The sequence below is a fragment of the Drosophila rhopaloa genome, unplaced genomic scaffold (genome assembly GCF_018152115.1).
Source record: "Drosophila rhopaloa isolate 14029-0021.01 unplaced genomic scaffold, ASM1815211v1 contig_145, whole genome shotgun sequence".
Classification (NCBI taxonomy): Eukaryota; Metazoa; Arthropoda; class Insecta; order Diptera; family Drosophilidae; genus Drosophila; species Drosophila rhopaloa.
The window spans coordinates 232,030-249,595 of NW_025335023.1; the positions used below are offsets into that span (position 1 = coordinate 232,030).

Genomic DNA, 17,566 nt, shown 5'->3' on the forward strand with positions numbered 1-17,566 from the left:
CTTTGGCTACTTTTTCACTTTTAGCAATTTCGTCAAAGTCTGCAAGGGTATTAAAACTTCGGCTTGCCGAAGTTAGCTTCTGTCCTCGTTCAGATTTAATTTTAAACCTAATTTAGAATTGTTAATGAGCACTGGTACATATAAGAAAATTTGTACTTAGTCATAGAATATGTCATAGAATATGTCATAGAATATAAAATCAATCAATAAAATTCAACCCCCTCGAACTTTTCCTTAATGGTAATGCCAACTTTTGAGAAATAGATTTATTAAATATTATTTTGAATCTATCGCCGATACATTTTTATACCCTTGCAGAGGGTATTATAATTTTGGTCAAAAGTGTGCAACGCAGTGAAGGAGACATCTCCGACCCTATAAAGTATATATATTCTTGATCAGGATCACCTCCTGAGTTGATATAGCCATGTCCGTCTGTCCGTCTGTCTGTCCGTCTGTCTGTCCGTCTGTCTGTCCGTCTGTCTGTTTCAACGCGAACTAGTCTCTCAGTTTTAAAGATATCGAATTGAAACTTTGCACACACCCTTCTTTCCTTTGCACGCAGTATATAAGTCGGAACGGCCGGGATCGGCCGACTATATCCTATAGCTGCCATATAACTGATTGATCGGAAATGCCATAACTCTGCTGTTTGTTAAGTTAGGAAGTTGGGATTTTCTATGGGTTTTATATTTGGCCAATCAATCCGACCTACCAAATTTCATAAGGATCGGTCGACTATATCTTATAGCTGCCATATAACTGATTGATCGGAAATGCCATAACTTAAGTGTTTGTTAAGTTAGGAAGTTGGAATTTTCTATGGGTTTTATTTTTTGCCCAATCAATCCGACATATCAAATTTCATAAGGATCGGCCGACTATATTCTATAGCTGCCATATACATAACTGAACGATTGGAAATGCCATAACTTTGGTGTTTTTAAAGTTAGGAAGTTGGGATTTTTTATGAGTATAAAGAATGCATCATATGAATAATTTTGGAGAATATAATTTGCAGAATATTCTGCAAGGGTATTTCAACTTCGGCTCCGCCCGAAGTTAGCTTTCCTTTCTTGTTATGTCAGTTATTTCTAATTTGACTTGTTTAACTTTGACCCAAAATTGAACTTCGAGAGTCCATAACTTTACCAAACTTAAGCCGATTCCAAAGCCGCATACCTCTAAACTTCTGATTCGATTCTCTAAAAATCAGCATTCAAATTTTTATACCCTTGCAGAGGGTATTATAATTTTGGTCAAAAGTGTGCAACGCAGTGAAGGAGACATCTCCGACCCTATAAAGTATATATATTCTTGATCAGGATCACCTCCTGAGTTGATATAGCCATGTCCGTCTGTCCGTCTGTCCGTCTGTCCGTCTGTCTGTCCGTCTGTCTGTCCGTCTTTCTGTCCGTCTGTCTGTCCGTCTGTATGTCCGTCTGTCTGTCCGTCTGTCTGTCCGTCTGTCTGTTTCTACGCGAACTAGTCTCTCAGTTTTAAAGATATCGAATTGAAACTTTGCACACACCCTTCTTTCCTTTGCACGCAGTATATAAGTCGGAACGGCCGGGATCGGCCGACTATATCCTATAGCTGCCATATAACTGAACGATCGGAAATTCCATAACTTTGGTGTTTGTTAAGTTAGGAAGTTGGGATTTTCTATGGGTTTTGTATTTGGCTAATCAATCCGACATGCCGAGTTTCATAAGGATCGGCCGACTATATCCTATAGCTTCCATATAACTGATTGATCGGAAATGCCATAACTTTGGTGTTTGTAAAGTTAGAATGTTGGGATTTTCTATGGGTTTTATATTTGGCTAATCAATGCCGAAATGCCGAATTTCATAAGGATCGGCCGACTATATCCTATAGCTGCCATATAACTGAACGATTGGAAATGTCATAACTTAGGTGTTTTTAAAGTTAGGAAGTTGGGATTTTTTATGAGTATTAAGAATGCATCATATGAATAATTTTGGAGAACATAATTTACAGAGTATTCTGCAAGGGTATATCAACTTCGGCTCCGCCCGAAGTTAGCTTTCCTTTCTTGTTAAATTTAACGTTGATCAAATTTTTGACCCATTTTCATGTGAGTTATTTCTAGTTTTCCGAGGACTTGTAAAAGAGTGACTCAAAATTGGACTTAGAGTTCCATAACTTTACCAAGCTTAAGCCGATTGCAAAGTGGCATACCTCTAAAGACTTCTGATTCGATTCTCTAAAAATCTGCATTCAAATTTTTCAATTTAACTTTGATCAAATTTTTCACCCATTTTTATGTCAGTTATTTCTAATTTGATTTGTTAACTCTGACCCAAAATTGAACTTCGAGAGTCCATAACTTTACCAAACTTAAGCCGATTCCAAAGTGGCATACCTCTAAAGACTTCTGATTCGATTCTCTAAAAATCTGCATTCAAATTTTTCAATTTAACGTTGATCAAATTTTTGACCCATTTTCATGTCAGTTATTTCTAATTTGACTTGTTTAACTTTGACCCAAAATTGAACTTCGAGAGTCCATAACTTTACCAAGCCTAAGCCGATTGCAAAGTGGCATACCTCTAAAGACTTCTGATTCGATTCTCTAAAAATCTGCATTCAAATTTTTATACCCTTGCAGAGGGTATTATAATTTTGGTCAAAAGTGTGCAACGCAGTGAAGGAGACATCTCCGACCATATAAAGTATATATATTCTTGATCAGGATCACCTCCTGAGTTGATATAGCCATGTCCGTCTGTCCGTCTGTCCGTCTGTCCGTCTGTCTGTCCGTCTGTCTGTCCGTCTGTCTGTCCGTCTGTCTGTTTCTACGCAAACTAGTCGCTCAGTTTTAAAGCTATCGAATTGAAACTTTGCACACACCCTTCTTTCCTTTGCACGCAGTATATAAGTCGGAACGGCCGGGATCGGCCGACTATATCCTATAGCTGCCATATAACTGATTGATCGGAAATGCCATAACTTTCGTGTTTGTAAAGTTAGGAAGTTGGGACTTTCTATGGGTTTTAAATTTGGCCAATCAATCCGACCTACCAAATTTCATAAGGATCGGCCGACTATATCCTATAGCTGCCATATAACTGATTAATCCGAAATGCCATAACTTTGGTGTTTGTAAAGTTAGGAAGTTGGGATTTTCTATGGGTTGTATTTTTGGCCAATCAATCCGACGTTCCCAATTTCATATGGATCGGTCGACTATATCCTATAGCTGCGATATAACTGAACGATCAGAAATGCCATAACTTTGGTGTTTTTAAAGTTAGGAAGTTGGGATTTTTTATGGGTTCTATATTTGGCCAATCAATCTGACCTACCAAATTTTAAAAGGATCGGTCGACTATATTCTATAGCTGCCATATAACTGAACGATCGGAAATGCCATAACATTGGTGTTTTTTTTATTTTTAAAGTTAGGATATTGGGATTTTTTATGGGTTTTATATTTGGCCAATCAATCTGACCTACCAAATTTCATAAGGATCGGACGACTATATTCTATAGCTGCCATTTAACTGAACGATCGGAAATGCCATAACATTGGTGTTTTTAAAGTTAGGAAATTGGGATTTTGTATTGGTTTTTTATTTGGTCAATGTATCAGACATACCAAATTTCATAAGGATCTTTGGTGTGTTTTTCAGATTTAATTTTAAACCTAATTTAGAATTGTTATTGAGCACTGGTACATATAAGAAAATTTGTACTTAGTCATAGAATATGTCATAGAATATGTCATAGAATATAAAATCAATCAATAAAATTCAACCCCCTCGAACTTTTCCTTAATGGTAATGCCAACTTTTGAGAAATAGATTTATTAAATATTATTTTGAATCTATCGCCGATACATTTTTATACCCTTGCAGAGGGTATTATAATTTTGGTCAAAAGTGTGCAACGCAGTGAAGGAGACATCTCCGACCCTATAAAGTATATATATTCTTGATCAGGATCACCTCCTGAGTTGATATAGCCATGTCCGTCTGTCCGTCTGTCCGTCTGTCCGTCTGTCTGTCCGTCTGTCTGTCCGTCTGTCTGTCCGTCTGTCTGTTTCAACGCGAACTAGTCTCTCAGTTTTAAAGATATCGAATTGAAACTTTGCACACACCCTTCTTTCCTTTGCACGCAGTATATAAGTCGGAACGGCCGGGATCGGCCGACTATATCCTATAGCTGCCATATAACTGATTGATCGGAAATGCCATAACTCTGCTGTTTGTTAAGTTAGGAAGTTTCTATGGGTTTTATATTTGGCCAATCAATCCGACCTACCAAATTTCATAAGGATCGGTCGACTATATCTTATAGCTGCCATATAACTGATTGATCGGAAATGCCATAACTTAAGTGTTTGTTAAGTTAGGAAGTTGGAATTTTCTATGGGTTTTATTTTTTGCCCAATCAATCCGACATATCAAATTTCATAAGGATCGGCCGACTATATTCTATAGCTGCCATATACATAACTGAACGATTGGAAATGCCATAACTTTGGTGTTTTTAAAGTTAGGAAGTTGGGATTTTTATGAGTATAAAGAATGCATCATATGAATAATTTTGGAGAATATAATTTGCAGAATATTCTGCAAGGGTATTTCAACTTCGGCTCCGCCCGAAGTTAGCTTTCCTTTCTTGTTAAATTTAACGTTGACCCATTTTCATGTCAGTTATTTCTAATTTGACTTGTTTAACTTTGACCCAAAATTGAACTTCGAGAGTCCATAACTTTACCAAGCTTAAGCCGATTGCAAAGTGGCATACCTCTAAAGACTTCTGATTCGATTCTCTAAAAATCTGCATTCAAATTTTTCAATTTAACGTCGATTAATTTTTTGACCCATTTTCATGTGAGTTATTTCTAATTTTCCGATGACTTGTAAAAGAGTGACTCAAAATTGGACTTAGAGTTCCATAACTTAACCAAACTTAAGCCGATTCCAAAGTGGCATACCTCTAAAGACTTCTGATTCGATTCTCTAAAAATCTGCATTCAAATTTTTCAATTTAACTTTGATCAAATTTTTCACCCATTTTTATGTCAGTTATTTCTAATTTGACTTGTTTAACTTTGACCGAAAATTGAACTTCGAGAGTCCATAACTTTACCAAACTTAAGCCGATTCCAAAGCCGCATACCTCTAAAGACTTCTGATTCGATTCTCTAAAAATCTGTGAAAAGGTGACAGCTAAGTAGCGGAGCTTGCTTGCTGTGGCCTTGTGTGGATGATTGGAGTTGACGAATTGCCGGCTCAGCTCGTAGAAACTGCTGCCTGCGGTGATGGGTGAAGAGGGGATGTCGATGCTGATGCTGACGGTAAGGATGTCGTTGATGACTTCGATGATGCTGACGATGATGAGGATGCCGAGGACAACGCTCGGTTCCACAGCTAGAGAGTCGATGAGTTTTACAGGAAACTAAGAAAAAATGCGGAGCTTTTGTCTTCTCTGGTCAACGTTTTATTCGAAGTGGTGAGATAGGAATAATCATTGGATTATAGGCTATTTACATTGAAGTGTTTACAATGATTTATTTCAAGGGTTAGCGTGCGCTAACATGCCGCCCCCCTGCCGGATGGCGGTTTTAAGCTTGGTTAGGCTTTTGATGGCTTCCTGCAGCTGGTGAAGCGTCTGAGATGGTGAGATACTGCGTCTCGGAGGGCGGCGTTCGGAAGTGTTCCTTGTTTTGGAACGACTCGCTCGAACGGGTCGGTTGATGCTTGTTGAAGAGCTGTCCTTTCGTGGGCTGCGCGGTTGATGTCCTTCCTTCTTTGATGCTTCTGGAGCTTCCGTGGTGGTGTAGCCGTGGTGCAGCAAAGTGTGATGCAGGTCTCCACACTTGTGACACACCTCTTTGGAATCGCATTGATGCACGCGATGTGTGGTGGCCAGGCAATTTGAGCAGTAGCCCATTCTTTGTGCGGCGCGACGGCGTTCCAGGATGCTCAGCTTGATGAATTTAGCGCATACGCGCAAAGGATGACCTTTGTGGAACATGCGGCACTTGTATCTTATCTACGGAATTAATTACGGAATTAGTATGTGGGTATAAATGAGACAACTTTAACAGAGAGATAGAGAGAATGGGGTGGGATTTCGGTTATTGTTCAACCGAGGACGAGTTGTCTTTGATTGGGAGAGGCACGAGTTTTACAATGGGTCGCGTGAGCGGTCCACTTTGGGTTTGGAGGTCCACTGTGCGCGTATTTTGGTCTTTGCTTGGATGTAAGTGTATGACTCTTCCAAGACGCCAATGCGTGGGTGGGCAGGCGTTGTCCTTGATAATGACGATGTCATTAACTGAAAGGTTGGCTTTTGGTTGCTTCCATTTATACCTTCGGTGGAGTTCATGAAGGTATGTAAGTGTATGACTCTTCCAAGACGCCAATGCGTGGGTGGGCAGGCGTCGTCCTTGATAATGACGATGTCATTAACTGAAAGGTTGGCTTTTGGTTGCTTCCATTTATACCTTCGGTGGAGTTCATGAAGGTATTCATGTCGCCATCGGGTGCTGAATTCTTGATGAAGAAGTTTTAGCTTCTGCCAACGGTTTAGTATGGAGAGAGATTCGTTGGGATTTTCAGGAAGCGCCGTCAACGGTGCTCCTCGAAGGAAATGACCCGGAGTTAGTGGCAGTAAGTCTTCAATATTGGATCTGGGTATGCATAGCGGACGAGAATTAAGAACGGCCTCTATTTTCGCAAGTAATGTGGCAAACTCCTCGAATGTGAATATTCTGGTACCTGCGGTTCGAGTGAAATGCTTTTTGAAGGTCTTAACAGCAGCTTCCCAGAGTCCACCTATATGGGGAGCGTGGGGGGGTATGAATTGCCACTCTAGTTCACGACTGCTGTAAAGGCTGGAAACATGATCAATTGCAGATTTCATGAACTCTGCGAAGTTTTTTGTCAGTTCTCTACTGGCGCCAAGGAAATTTCGGCCATTGTCTGACACAACCTTTTTTGGGATGCCTCTACGGCTGACAAAACGTTCGAATGCTTGCAAGAATGCCTTTGAACTAAGTTCTGAGACGGCTTCCAAGTGGACCGCTTTAGTGGAGAAACATACGAACACGGAAACGTAGCCTTTGAGAACTACCTTGGTTCGTATATTGGAGGCTTTTAAATTAAATGGACCCGCGAAGTCAACTCCGGTTATAGTGAACGCGGGAGAAAATTGTGTTCTTTCGGGGGGAAGTGCGGCCATAATTTGATTTTTTGTGACTTGTTTAAAACGCGTACATGTTATACATTTGCGAATAGATGCCTTAACGAGATTGGCTAGTTTGGGGACAAAGAATTCTTGCCGAATCGCTCTTAGCATCAGCTGGTTTTGAGCATGAAGAAGAGTGCTGTGGATGAAGTCGATAAACAGGGTGGTAAGTTTCGATTTGGGTGGTAATAGTATGGGAAATCGTTCCTTGTAAGGTATGTTTGCGTTGGCTAATCTACTATTGATTCTAATTTGCCCAACGGAATCAATGATTGGGCATAAAGTACTTAACTTGCTTTTGTTGGAGATAGGATGTTGGCTGAGTAACTGATCATATTCTTTGGGATAGAAAAGGCGTTGTGCTGCTATAATAAGCCTAGTTTTGGCGTCTTTGATTTGGAGAGCACTGTCCTTGGGAGTTGCGGGATTTGCTTGATACCAACGCATAATTCGTGCTGTTGCTCGTAGTGCCCGCGAGTAAGTCGTGAATTGTTCACATATATCACAGTTTTCAGATTCCGTGAAAAACTGCTGAACCTTCTTCTGTTCTGGAGGAGTGATAGCAGGAGCTTGGCTGCAAGGCCAATTTTCCTCTGGGATTGATAGCCATTTTGGCCCGTGCCACCATAATAGCGAGTCTTTGAGTTCGGTGGGGGTACAGCCGCGGGTGCCTAAGTCGGCCGGGTTATCGTGGGATTTTACGTGGCTCCATTTGGCATTGTGAGTTTTTTCTTATATGGCGGCCGTACGATTTGCGACAAACGTTTTCCATGTACCTGGTGGTTTTTCCAGCCATGCTAGGACTATGGTGGAATCCGACCACAAGAAGGTTTTTAGCTCGGGAAGTTGCGTTGTCTTGAATGTATGTTGCACTAGCCGTGCCAAGAGATGTGCGCCGCATAATTCTAAGCGCGGCAAGCTTACTGCTTTGAGTGGCGCAACCTTGGTTTTAGCAACTAATAAATGGGATTGGGCGGGTGATCCAGCGTAACTAGATCGAATGTATATTGCGGCACAATATGCTTTTTCTGATGCGTCCGAAAATCCATGCAATTGGATGTCTTGCGTTGGCTCGTATCCTACCCATCTGGGTATGCTGATGGTCTTTATATATGGTAAAACTTCGAGAAATTTGTTCCAAGTGGTCAATGTAGTTGGCTTGACACACTCGTCCCAGTCTTGACCTTCTTTCCAAAGGGATTGGAGCAGCAGTTTCGCGTGGATTACGATAGGCGTAAGCCATCCTGCCGGGTCAAACAAAGTGGATGCGTGGGATAGCATTGCTCTTTTGGTGATTGTTTTGCATGGAGTGGGTGCTTTTATATTGTATTGGAACACGTCATTCTGTGCGTCCCATTTTATTCCTAGCGTCTTGGTCGTACTTGCTTCGGGCACCTCCAAAAATTCGGTATCTAGCCGGTCTGCAACAGCTATATTCTCCAACAGCTTGATGTGATTTGCAGTGTTCTTTTTGAGGAGAAATCCTGCGGATTTTAGCGACGCAATAAGTTGGCTTTGGGCATTTTTTGCGTCCTCGAGAGTGTGAGCACCGGCAAGTATGTCGTCGACATAAGTTTCCTGGAGCAGGATTTGGCTTGTCCTTGGGTATTTTTCTTTGCAGTCCGTAGCCAGCTGTTGCAGCGTGCGAATTGCTAGGAATGGAGCGCAGTTTACCCCGAATGTGACCGTATTCAGCTGGAAATCTTTCATGATTGCTGATTGTTTGGGACGGAATATCAGACGCTGGAATGGGCGATCGTCCGGATGGACTAAAATTTGCCTGTACATTTTTTCAATGTCGCCGTTAAACACGAATTTGTACAGTCTCCAATTGAGTAAGATGCCTAAAAGGTCCCCTTGGAGGACGGGGCCTTTATGGAGAACATCGTTTAATGCAAATTGAGAATGGGTTTTACGCGATGCGTTAAATACCACGCGTAATTTGGTGGATTTACTTTCGGGCCGGACGACCGCATGGTGAGGAAGGTAAAACGAGAGATATTGATTTTTCTGAATGATTTCCATGGGTGGAACTTCTGTCATGTGACCTAGGTCAATGTACTCTTGAAGGACTCGGGAGTATTCCAAATTTATGGCCTCGTCTTTAAGCAATGTTTTGTAGAGCCGAGCGTATTGCCCCATAGCGATATTTCTGGAAGAACCTAGGGACATGGTATTGGGGAATTCACTTTTGAACGGGAGGCGCACCATATATCTACCATCAGGTAACCTTTGAGTAGTGTTGACGTAATGGGTTTCGCAATTTTCGTCCACCTCGGTTACGGTTTTGGCTACGGATATTTCTTCAAGTTCCCAAAATTTTTGTAGCTGTTTTCCTACGTCTGCTGTGTCTTCTTCCACAAGAGTTGAAAAAGCATAGGCTGTGGAGGTGTTGGGGAGTGGACCACTAATTAACCACCCGAACACCGTGAGCTGAGCGAGTAGATTGTTGTCTAGGGGCGTTGTTATGCCTTCTAGAAATATCTGGGGAGTGATGTCGCTTCCCAGTACTATGTCAATTTCTGCAGCGGTTGAAAAGTTGGGATCTGCCAGATTTAATTGATCTAGACTTGGGGATTTTGGTTTCGTAACGGAAACAGACGGGAGAAGATTGGTTAGTCTTTTGAGTACGATAGCCTCAACTGGTATAGAGCACCGATCTTCCCCGTTGGTGAGTTTAAATTTGCATATTTTGGACGATGAGCTGACGTAATGACCTCCGATCCCTGAAATATTTGAGTGGCATTTTATGGTCGGCAAACTGACGCGTTTTTGAGCCTTTTCACTGATAAATGACCTTTGGGAGCCTGGGTCGATCAAAGCTCGCATGCGAATAAGTTCGCCTTTATAGGGAATGTAGACTATCGCGGTGGGTAAAATCCCGTTCGGATTTTGACCCGCGTAATGTGCGTCGACTACCTGGGATTCTTGCTGTCGAGGCGAGAAATGCAGCAGAGTATGATGTCGCTTATTGCATGTGATGCATGTTTTTAAACTTTTGCATTCGTTTATTGCGTGGTTAGAAGCCAAACAATTGATGCATATTTTTGCTGTTTGAGTGTAATAATGTTCAAGTGTGCGAGGGTACTTATGCACGTGGTTATGTTGTAGTGTGTGTAATAATGTTTTAGTGTGAGCGTGCAATAATGCACGTAGTTATGTTCTGTAACTACAGGTGTGTGTGTAAATGTGAGACAGATTTTTAAATTAAAATATACCGTGCAAAGGGACTGGCTTTTTAACTTATTTGAGTTTGTGTACTTTATTATTCTTGTGGACTGTATTTATTTCCGTAAGGGTGCTGTTACCCTGATTGTACTTAAGGGAAAAAATGTAAAATTTCTTTTTAACGTGGCTTGTAGGTTAGCCACGATCATTTACCTTTTTGGAATAGGGCGATGATTCGATGTTTGCGAGATGGACCATGAAAAGGTGACAGCTAAGTAGCGGAGCTTGCTTGCTGTGGCCTTGTGTGGATGATTGGAGTTGACGAATTGCCGGCTCAGCTCGTAGAAACTGCTGCCTGCGGTGATGGGTGAAGAGGGGATGTCGATGCTGATGCTGACGGTAAGGATGTCGTTGATGACTTCGATGATGCTGACGATGATGAGGATGCCGAGGACAACGCTCGGTTCCACAGCTAGAGAGTCGATGAGTTTTACAGGAAACTAAGAAAAAATGCGGAGCTTTTGTCTTCTCTGGTCAACGTTTTATTCGAAGTGCCCGGAAACTCTTGTAAAGGTCGAGTCCCCAGTTTTGGTTTTTACTTATTTAGGAATGGTGAGATAGGAATAATCATTGGATTATAGGCTATTTACATTGGAGTGTTTACAATGATTTATTTCAAGGGTTAGCGTGCGCTAACAATCTGCATTCAAATTTTTCAATTTAACGTTGATCAAATTTTTGACCCATTTTCATGTGAGTTATTTCTAATTTTCCGATGACTTGTAAAAGAGTGACTCAAAATTGGACTTAGAGTTCCATAACTTTACCAAGCTTAAGCCGATTGCAAAGTGGCATACCTCTAAAGACTTCTGATTCGATTCTCTAAAAATCTGCATTCAAATTTTTCAATTTAACTTTGATCAAATTTTTCACCCATTTTTATGTCAGTTATTTCTAATTTGACTTGTTTAACTTTGACCCAAAATTGAACTTCGAGAGTCCATAACTTTACCAAACTTAAGCCGATTCCAAAGTGGCATACCTCTAAAGACTTCTGATTCGATTCTCTAAAAATCTGCATTCAAATTTTTCAATTTAACTTTGATCAAATTTTTCACCCATTTTTATGTCAGTTATTTCTAATTTGACTTGTTTAACTTTGACCCAAAATTAAACTTCGAGAGTCCATAACTTTACCAAACTTAAGCCGATTCCAAAGTGGCATACCTCTAAAGACTTCTGATTCGATTCTCTAAAAATCTGCATTCAAATTTTTCAATTTAACTTTGAGGACTTTCCGAGGACTTGTAACAGAGTGACTTAAAATTGGACTTAGAGAGTCCATAACTTTACCAAACTTAAGCCGATTCCAAAGTGGCATACCTCTAAAGACTTCTGATTCGATTCTCTAAAAATCTGCATTCAAATTTTTATACCCTTGCAGAGGGTATTATAATTTTGGTCAAAAGTGTGCAACGCAGTGAAGGAGACATCTCCGACCCTATAAAGTATATATATTCTTGATCAGGATCACCTCCTGAGTTGATATAGCCATGTCCGTCTGTCCGTCTGTCCGTCTGTCTGTCCGTCTGTCTGTCCGTCTGTCTGTCTGTCCGTCTGTCTGTTTCTACGCGAACTAGTCTCTCAGTTTTTAAGCTATCGAGTTCAAACTTTGCACACACCCTTCTTTCCTTTGCACGCAGTATATATGTCAGAACGGCCGGGATCGGCCGACTATATCCTATAGCTGCCATATAACTGATTGATCGGAAATGCCATAATTTTGGTGTTTGTAAAGTTAGGAAGCTGGGATTTTCTATGGCTTTTATATTTGGCCAATTAGTCCGACCTACCAAATTTCATAAGGATCGGCCGACTATATCCTATAGCTGCCATATAACTGATTGATCGGATATGCCATAACTTTGGTGTTTGTAAAGTTAGGAAGCTGGAATTTCCTATGGGTTTTATATTTGGCCAATCAATCCGACCTACCAAATTTCATAAGGATCGGCCGACTATATCCTATAGCTGCCATATAACTGATTGATCGGATATGCCATAACTTTGGTGTTTGTAAAGTTAGGAAGCTGGGATTTTCTATGGCTTTTATATTTGGCCAATTAGTCCGACCTACCAAATTTCATAAGGATCGGCCGACTATATCCTATAGCTGCCATATAACTGATTGATCGGATATGCCATAACTTTGGTGTTTGTAAAGTTAGGAAGCTGGAATTTCCTATGGGTTTTATATTTGGCCAATCAATCCGACCTACCAAATTTCATAAGGATCGGCCGACTATATCCTATAGCTGCCATATAACTGATTGATCGGATATGCCATAACTTTGGTGTTTGTTAAGTTAGGAAGTTGGGATTTTCAATGGCTTTTATTTTTGGCCAATCAATCCGACCTATCAAATTTCATAAGGATCGGCCGACTATATCCTAAAGCTGCCATATAACTGAACGATCGGAAATGGCATAACTTTGGTGTTCTTAAAGTTAGGAAGTTGGGATATTTTATAAGTATTAAGAATGCATCATATGAATAATTTTGGAGAATATAATATCAAGAGTATTCTGCAAGGGTATATCAACTTCGGCTCCGCCCGAAGTTAGCTTTCCTTTCTTGTTCAATTTAACTTTGATCAAATTTTTGACCCATTTTCATGTCAGTTATTTCTAATTTGACTTGTTTAACGTTGTCCCAAAATAGGACTTAGAGAGTCCATAACTTAACCAAACTTAAGCCGATTGCAAAGTGGCATACCTCTAAAGACTTCTGATTCGATTCTCTAAAAATCTGCATTCAAATTTTTCAATTTAACTTTGAGGACCTTCCGAGGACTTGTAACAGAGTGACTTAAAATTGGACTTAGAGAGTCCATAACTTTACCAAACTTAAGCCGATTCCAAAGTGGCATACCTCTAAAGACTTCTGATTCGATTCTCTAAAAATCTGCATTCAAATTTTTCAATTTAACTTTGATCAAATTTTTGACCCATTTTCATGTCAGTTATTTCTAATTTGACTTGTTTAACTTTGACCCAAAATTGAACTTCGAGAGTCCATAACTTTACCAAACTTAAGCCGATTCCAAAGCCGCATACCTCTAAAGACTTCTGATTCGATTCTCTAAAAATCTGCATTCAAATTTTTCAATTTAACGTTGATCAAATTTTTGACCCATTTTCATGTGAGTTATTTCTAATTTTCCGATGACTTGTAAAAGAGTGACTCAAAATTGGACTTAGAGTTCCATAACTTTACCAAGCTTAAGCCGATTGCAAAGTGGCATACCTCTAAAGACTTCTGATTCGATTCTCTAAAAATCTGCAAATTTTTCAATTTAACTTTGATCAAATTTTTCACCCATTTTCATGTCAGTTATTTCTAATTTGACTTGTTTAACGTTGTCCCAAAATAGGACTTAGAGAGTCCATAACTTAACCAAACTTAAGCCGATTGCAAAGTGGCATACCTCTAAAGACTTCTGATTCGATTCTCTAAAAATCTGCATTCAAATTTTTCAATTTAACTTTGAGGACCTTCCGAGGACTTGTAACAGAGTGACTTAAAATTGGACTTAGAGAGTCCATAACTTTACCAAACTTAAGCCGATTCCAAAGTGGCATACCTCTAAAGACTTCTGATTCGATTCTCTAAAAATCTGCATTCAAATTTTTCAATTTAACTTTGATCAAATTTTTGACCCATTTTCATGTCAGTTATTTCTAATTTGACTTGTTTAACTTTGACCCAAAATTGAACTTCGAGAGTCCATAACTTTACCAAACTTAAGCCGATTCCAAAGCCGCATACCTCTAAAGACTTCTGATTCGATTCTCTAAAAATCTGCATTCAAATTTTTCAATTTAACGTTGATCAAATTTTTGACCCATTTTCATGTGAGTTATTTCTAATTTTCCGATGACTTGTAAAAGAGTGACTCAAAATTGGACTTAGAGTTCCATAACTTTACCAAGCTTAAGCCGATTGCAAAGTGGCATACCTCTAAAGACTTCTGATTCGATTCTCTAAAAATCTGCAAATTTTTCAATTTAACTTTGATCAAATTTTTCACCCATTTTTATGTCAGTTATTTCTAATTTGACTTGTTTAACTTTGACCCAAAATTGAACTTCGAGAGTCCATAACTTTACCAAACTTAAGTCGATTCCAAAGCCGCATACCTCTAAAGACTTCTGATTCGATTCTCTAAAAATCTGCATTCAAATTTTTCAATTTAACGTTGATCAAATTTTTGACCCATTTTCATGTCAGTTATTTGTAGTTTTCCGAGGACTTGTAACAGAGTGACTCAAAATTGGACTTAGAGAGTCCATAACTTTACCAAACTTAAGCCGATTCCAAAGTGGCATACCTCTAAAGACTTCTGATTCGATTCTCTAAAAATCTGCATTCAAATTTTTCAATTTAACGTTGATCAAATTTTTGACCCATTTTCATGTCAGTTATTTCTAATTTGACTTGTTTAACTTTGACCCAAAATTGAACTTCGAGAGTCCATAACTTTACCAAGCTTAAGCCGATTGCAAAGTGGCATACCTCTAAAGACTTCTGATTCGATTCTCTAAAAATCTGCATTCAAATTTTTCAATTTAACGTCGATTAATTTTTTGACCCATTTTCATGTGAGTTATTTCTAATTTTCCGATGACTTGTAAAGGAGTGACTCAAAATTGGACTTAGAGTTCCATAACTTAACCAAACTTAAGCCGATTGCAAAGTGGCATACCTCTAAAGACTTCTGATTCGATTCTCTAAAAATCTGCATTCAAATTTTTCAATTTAACTTTGATTAAATTTTTCACCCATTTTTATGTCAGTTATTTCTAATTTGACTTGTTTAACTTTGACCCAAAATTGAACTTCGAGAGTCCATAACTTTACCAAACTTAAGCCGATTCCAAAGTGGCATACCTCTAAAGACTTCTGATTCGATTCTCTAAAAATCTGCATTCAAATTTTTCAATTTAACTTTGATCAAATTTTTCACCCATTTTTATGTCAGTTATTTCTAATTTGACTTGTTTAACTTTGACCCAAAATTGAACTTCGAGAGTCCATAACTTTACCAAACTTAAGCCGATTCCAAAGTGGCATACCTCTAAAGACTTCTGATTCGATTCTCTAAAAATCTGCATTCAAATTTTTCAATTTAACTTTGAGGACTTTCCGAGGACTTGTAACAGAGTGACTTAAAATTGGACTTAGAGAGTCCATAACTTTACCAAACTTAAGCCGATTCCAAAGTGGCATACCTCTAAAGACTTCTGATTCGATTCTCTAAAAATCTGCATTCAAATTTTTCAATTTAACTTTGATCAAATTTTTGACCCATTTTCATGTCAGTTATTTCTAATTTGACTTGTTTAACTTTGACCCAAAATTGAACTTCGAGAGTCCATAACTTAATCAAACTTAAGCCGATTCCAAAGTGGCATACCTCTAAAGACTTCTGATTCGATTCTCTAAAAATCTGCATTCAAATTTTTCAATTTAACTTTGATCAAATTTTTCACCCATTTTCATGTCAGTTATTTCTAATTTGACTTGTTTAACGTTGTCCCAAAATAGGACTTAGAGAGTCCATAACTTAACCAAACTTAAGCCGATTGCAAAGTGGCATACCTCTAAAGACTTCTGATTCGATTCTCTAAAAATCTGCATTCAAATTTTTCAATTTAACTTTGAGGACCTTCCGAGGACTTGTAACAGAGTGACTTAAAATTGGACTTAGAGAGTCCATAACTTTACCAAACTTAAGCCGATTCCAAAGTGGCATACCTCTAAAGACTTCTGATTCGATTCTCTAAAAATCTGCATTCAAATTTTTCAATTTAACTTTGATCAAATTTTTGACCCATTTTCATGTCAGTTATTTCTAATTTGACTTGTTTAACTTTGACCCAAAATTGAACTTCGAGAGTCCATAACTTTACCAAACTTAAGCCGATTCCAAAGCCGCATACCTCTAAAGACTTCTGATTAGATTCTCTAAAAATCTGCATTCAAATTTTTCAATTTAACGTTGATCAAATTTTTGACCCATTTTCATGTGAGTTATTTCTAATTTTCCGATGACTTGTAAAAGAGTGACTCAAAATTGGACTTAGAGTTCCATAACTTTACCAAGCTTAAGCCGATTGCAAAGTGGCATACCTCTAAAGACTTCTGATTCGATTCTCTTAAAATCTGCAAATTTTTCAATTTAACTTTGATCAAATTTTTCACCCATTTTTATGTCAGTTATTTCTAATTTGACTTGTTTAACTTTGACCCAAAATTGAACTTCGAGAGTCCATAACTTTACCAAGCTTAAGCCGATTGCAAAGTGGCATACCTCTAAAGACTTCTGATTCGATTCTCTAAAAATCTGCATTCAAATTTTTCAATTTAACGTCGATTAATTTTTTGACCCATTTTCATGTGAGTTATTTCTAATTTTCCGATGACTTGTAAAGGAGTGACTCAAAATTGGACTTAGAGTTCCATAACTTAACCAAACTTAAGCCGATTGCAAAGTGGCATACCTCTAAAGACTTCTGATTCGATTCTCTAAAAATCTGCATTCAAATTTTTCAATTTAACTTTGATCAAATTTTTCACCCATTTGTATGTCAGTTATTTCTAATTTGACTTGTTTAACTTTGACCCAAAATTGAACTTCGAGAGTCCATAACTTTACCAAACTTAAGCCGATTCCAAAGCCGCATACCTCTAAAGACTTCTGATTCGATTCTCTAAAAATCTGCATTCAAATTTTTCAATTTAACGTTGATCAAATTTTTGACCCATTTTCATGTCAGTTATTTGTAGTTTTCCGAGGACTTGTAACAGAGTGACTCAAAATTGGACTTAGAGAGTCCATAACTTTACCAAACTTAAGCCGATTCCAAAGTGGCATACCTCTAAAGACTTCTGATTCGATTCTCTAAAAATCTGCATTCAAATTTTTCAATTTAACTTTGATCAAATTTTTCACCCATTTTCATGTCAGTTATTTCTAATTTGACTTGTTTAACGTTGTCCCAAAATAGGACTTAGAGAGTCCATAACTTAACCAAACTTAAGCCGATTGCAAAGTGGCATACCTCTAAAGACTTCTGATTCGATTCTCTAAAAATCTGCATTCAAATT

The 17,566-nt window shown here is 38.6% G+C and overlaps 1 protein-coding gene across 1 annotated transcript in view; it reads right to left on the reverse strand.

Annotated features, from left to right (window-relative positions):
- Positions 1-7,337: 7,337 nt before the first annotated feature.
- Positions 7,338-17,566, reverse strand: part of LOC123037142 — a 34,191-nt gene continuing 23,962 nt past the window's right edge. Inside the window, exons 2-5 of the mRNA XM_044456639.1 lie at positions 10,609-10,867; positions 9,183-9,379; positions 8,610-9,098; positions 7,338-7,366 (exon numbers count right to left, since the gene is read on the reverse strand). Of these exons, the coding sequence (XP_044312574.1) occupies positions 7,338-7,366; positions 8,610-9,098; positions 9,183-9,379; positions 10,609-10,867 (974 nt within the window). The remainder of the gene's footprint in view (positions 7,367-8,609; positions 9,099-9,182; positions 9,380-10,608; positions 10,868-17,566) is intronic.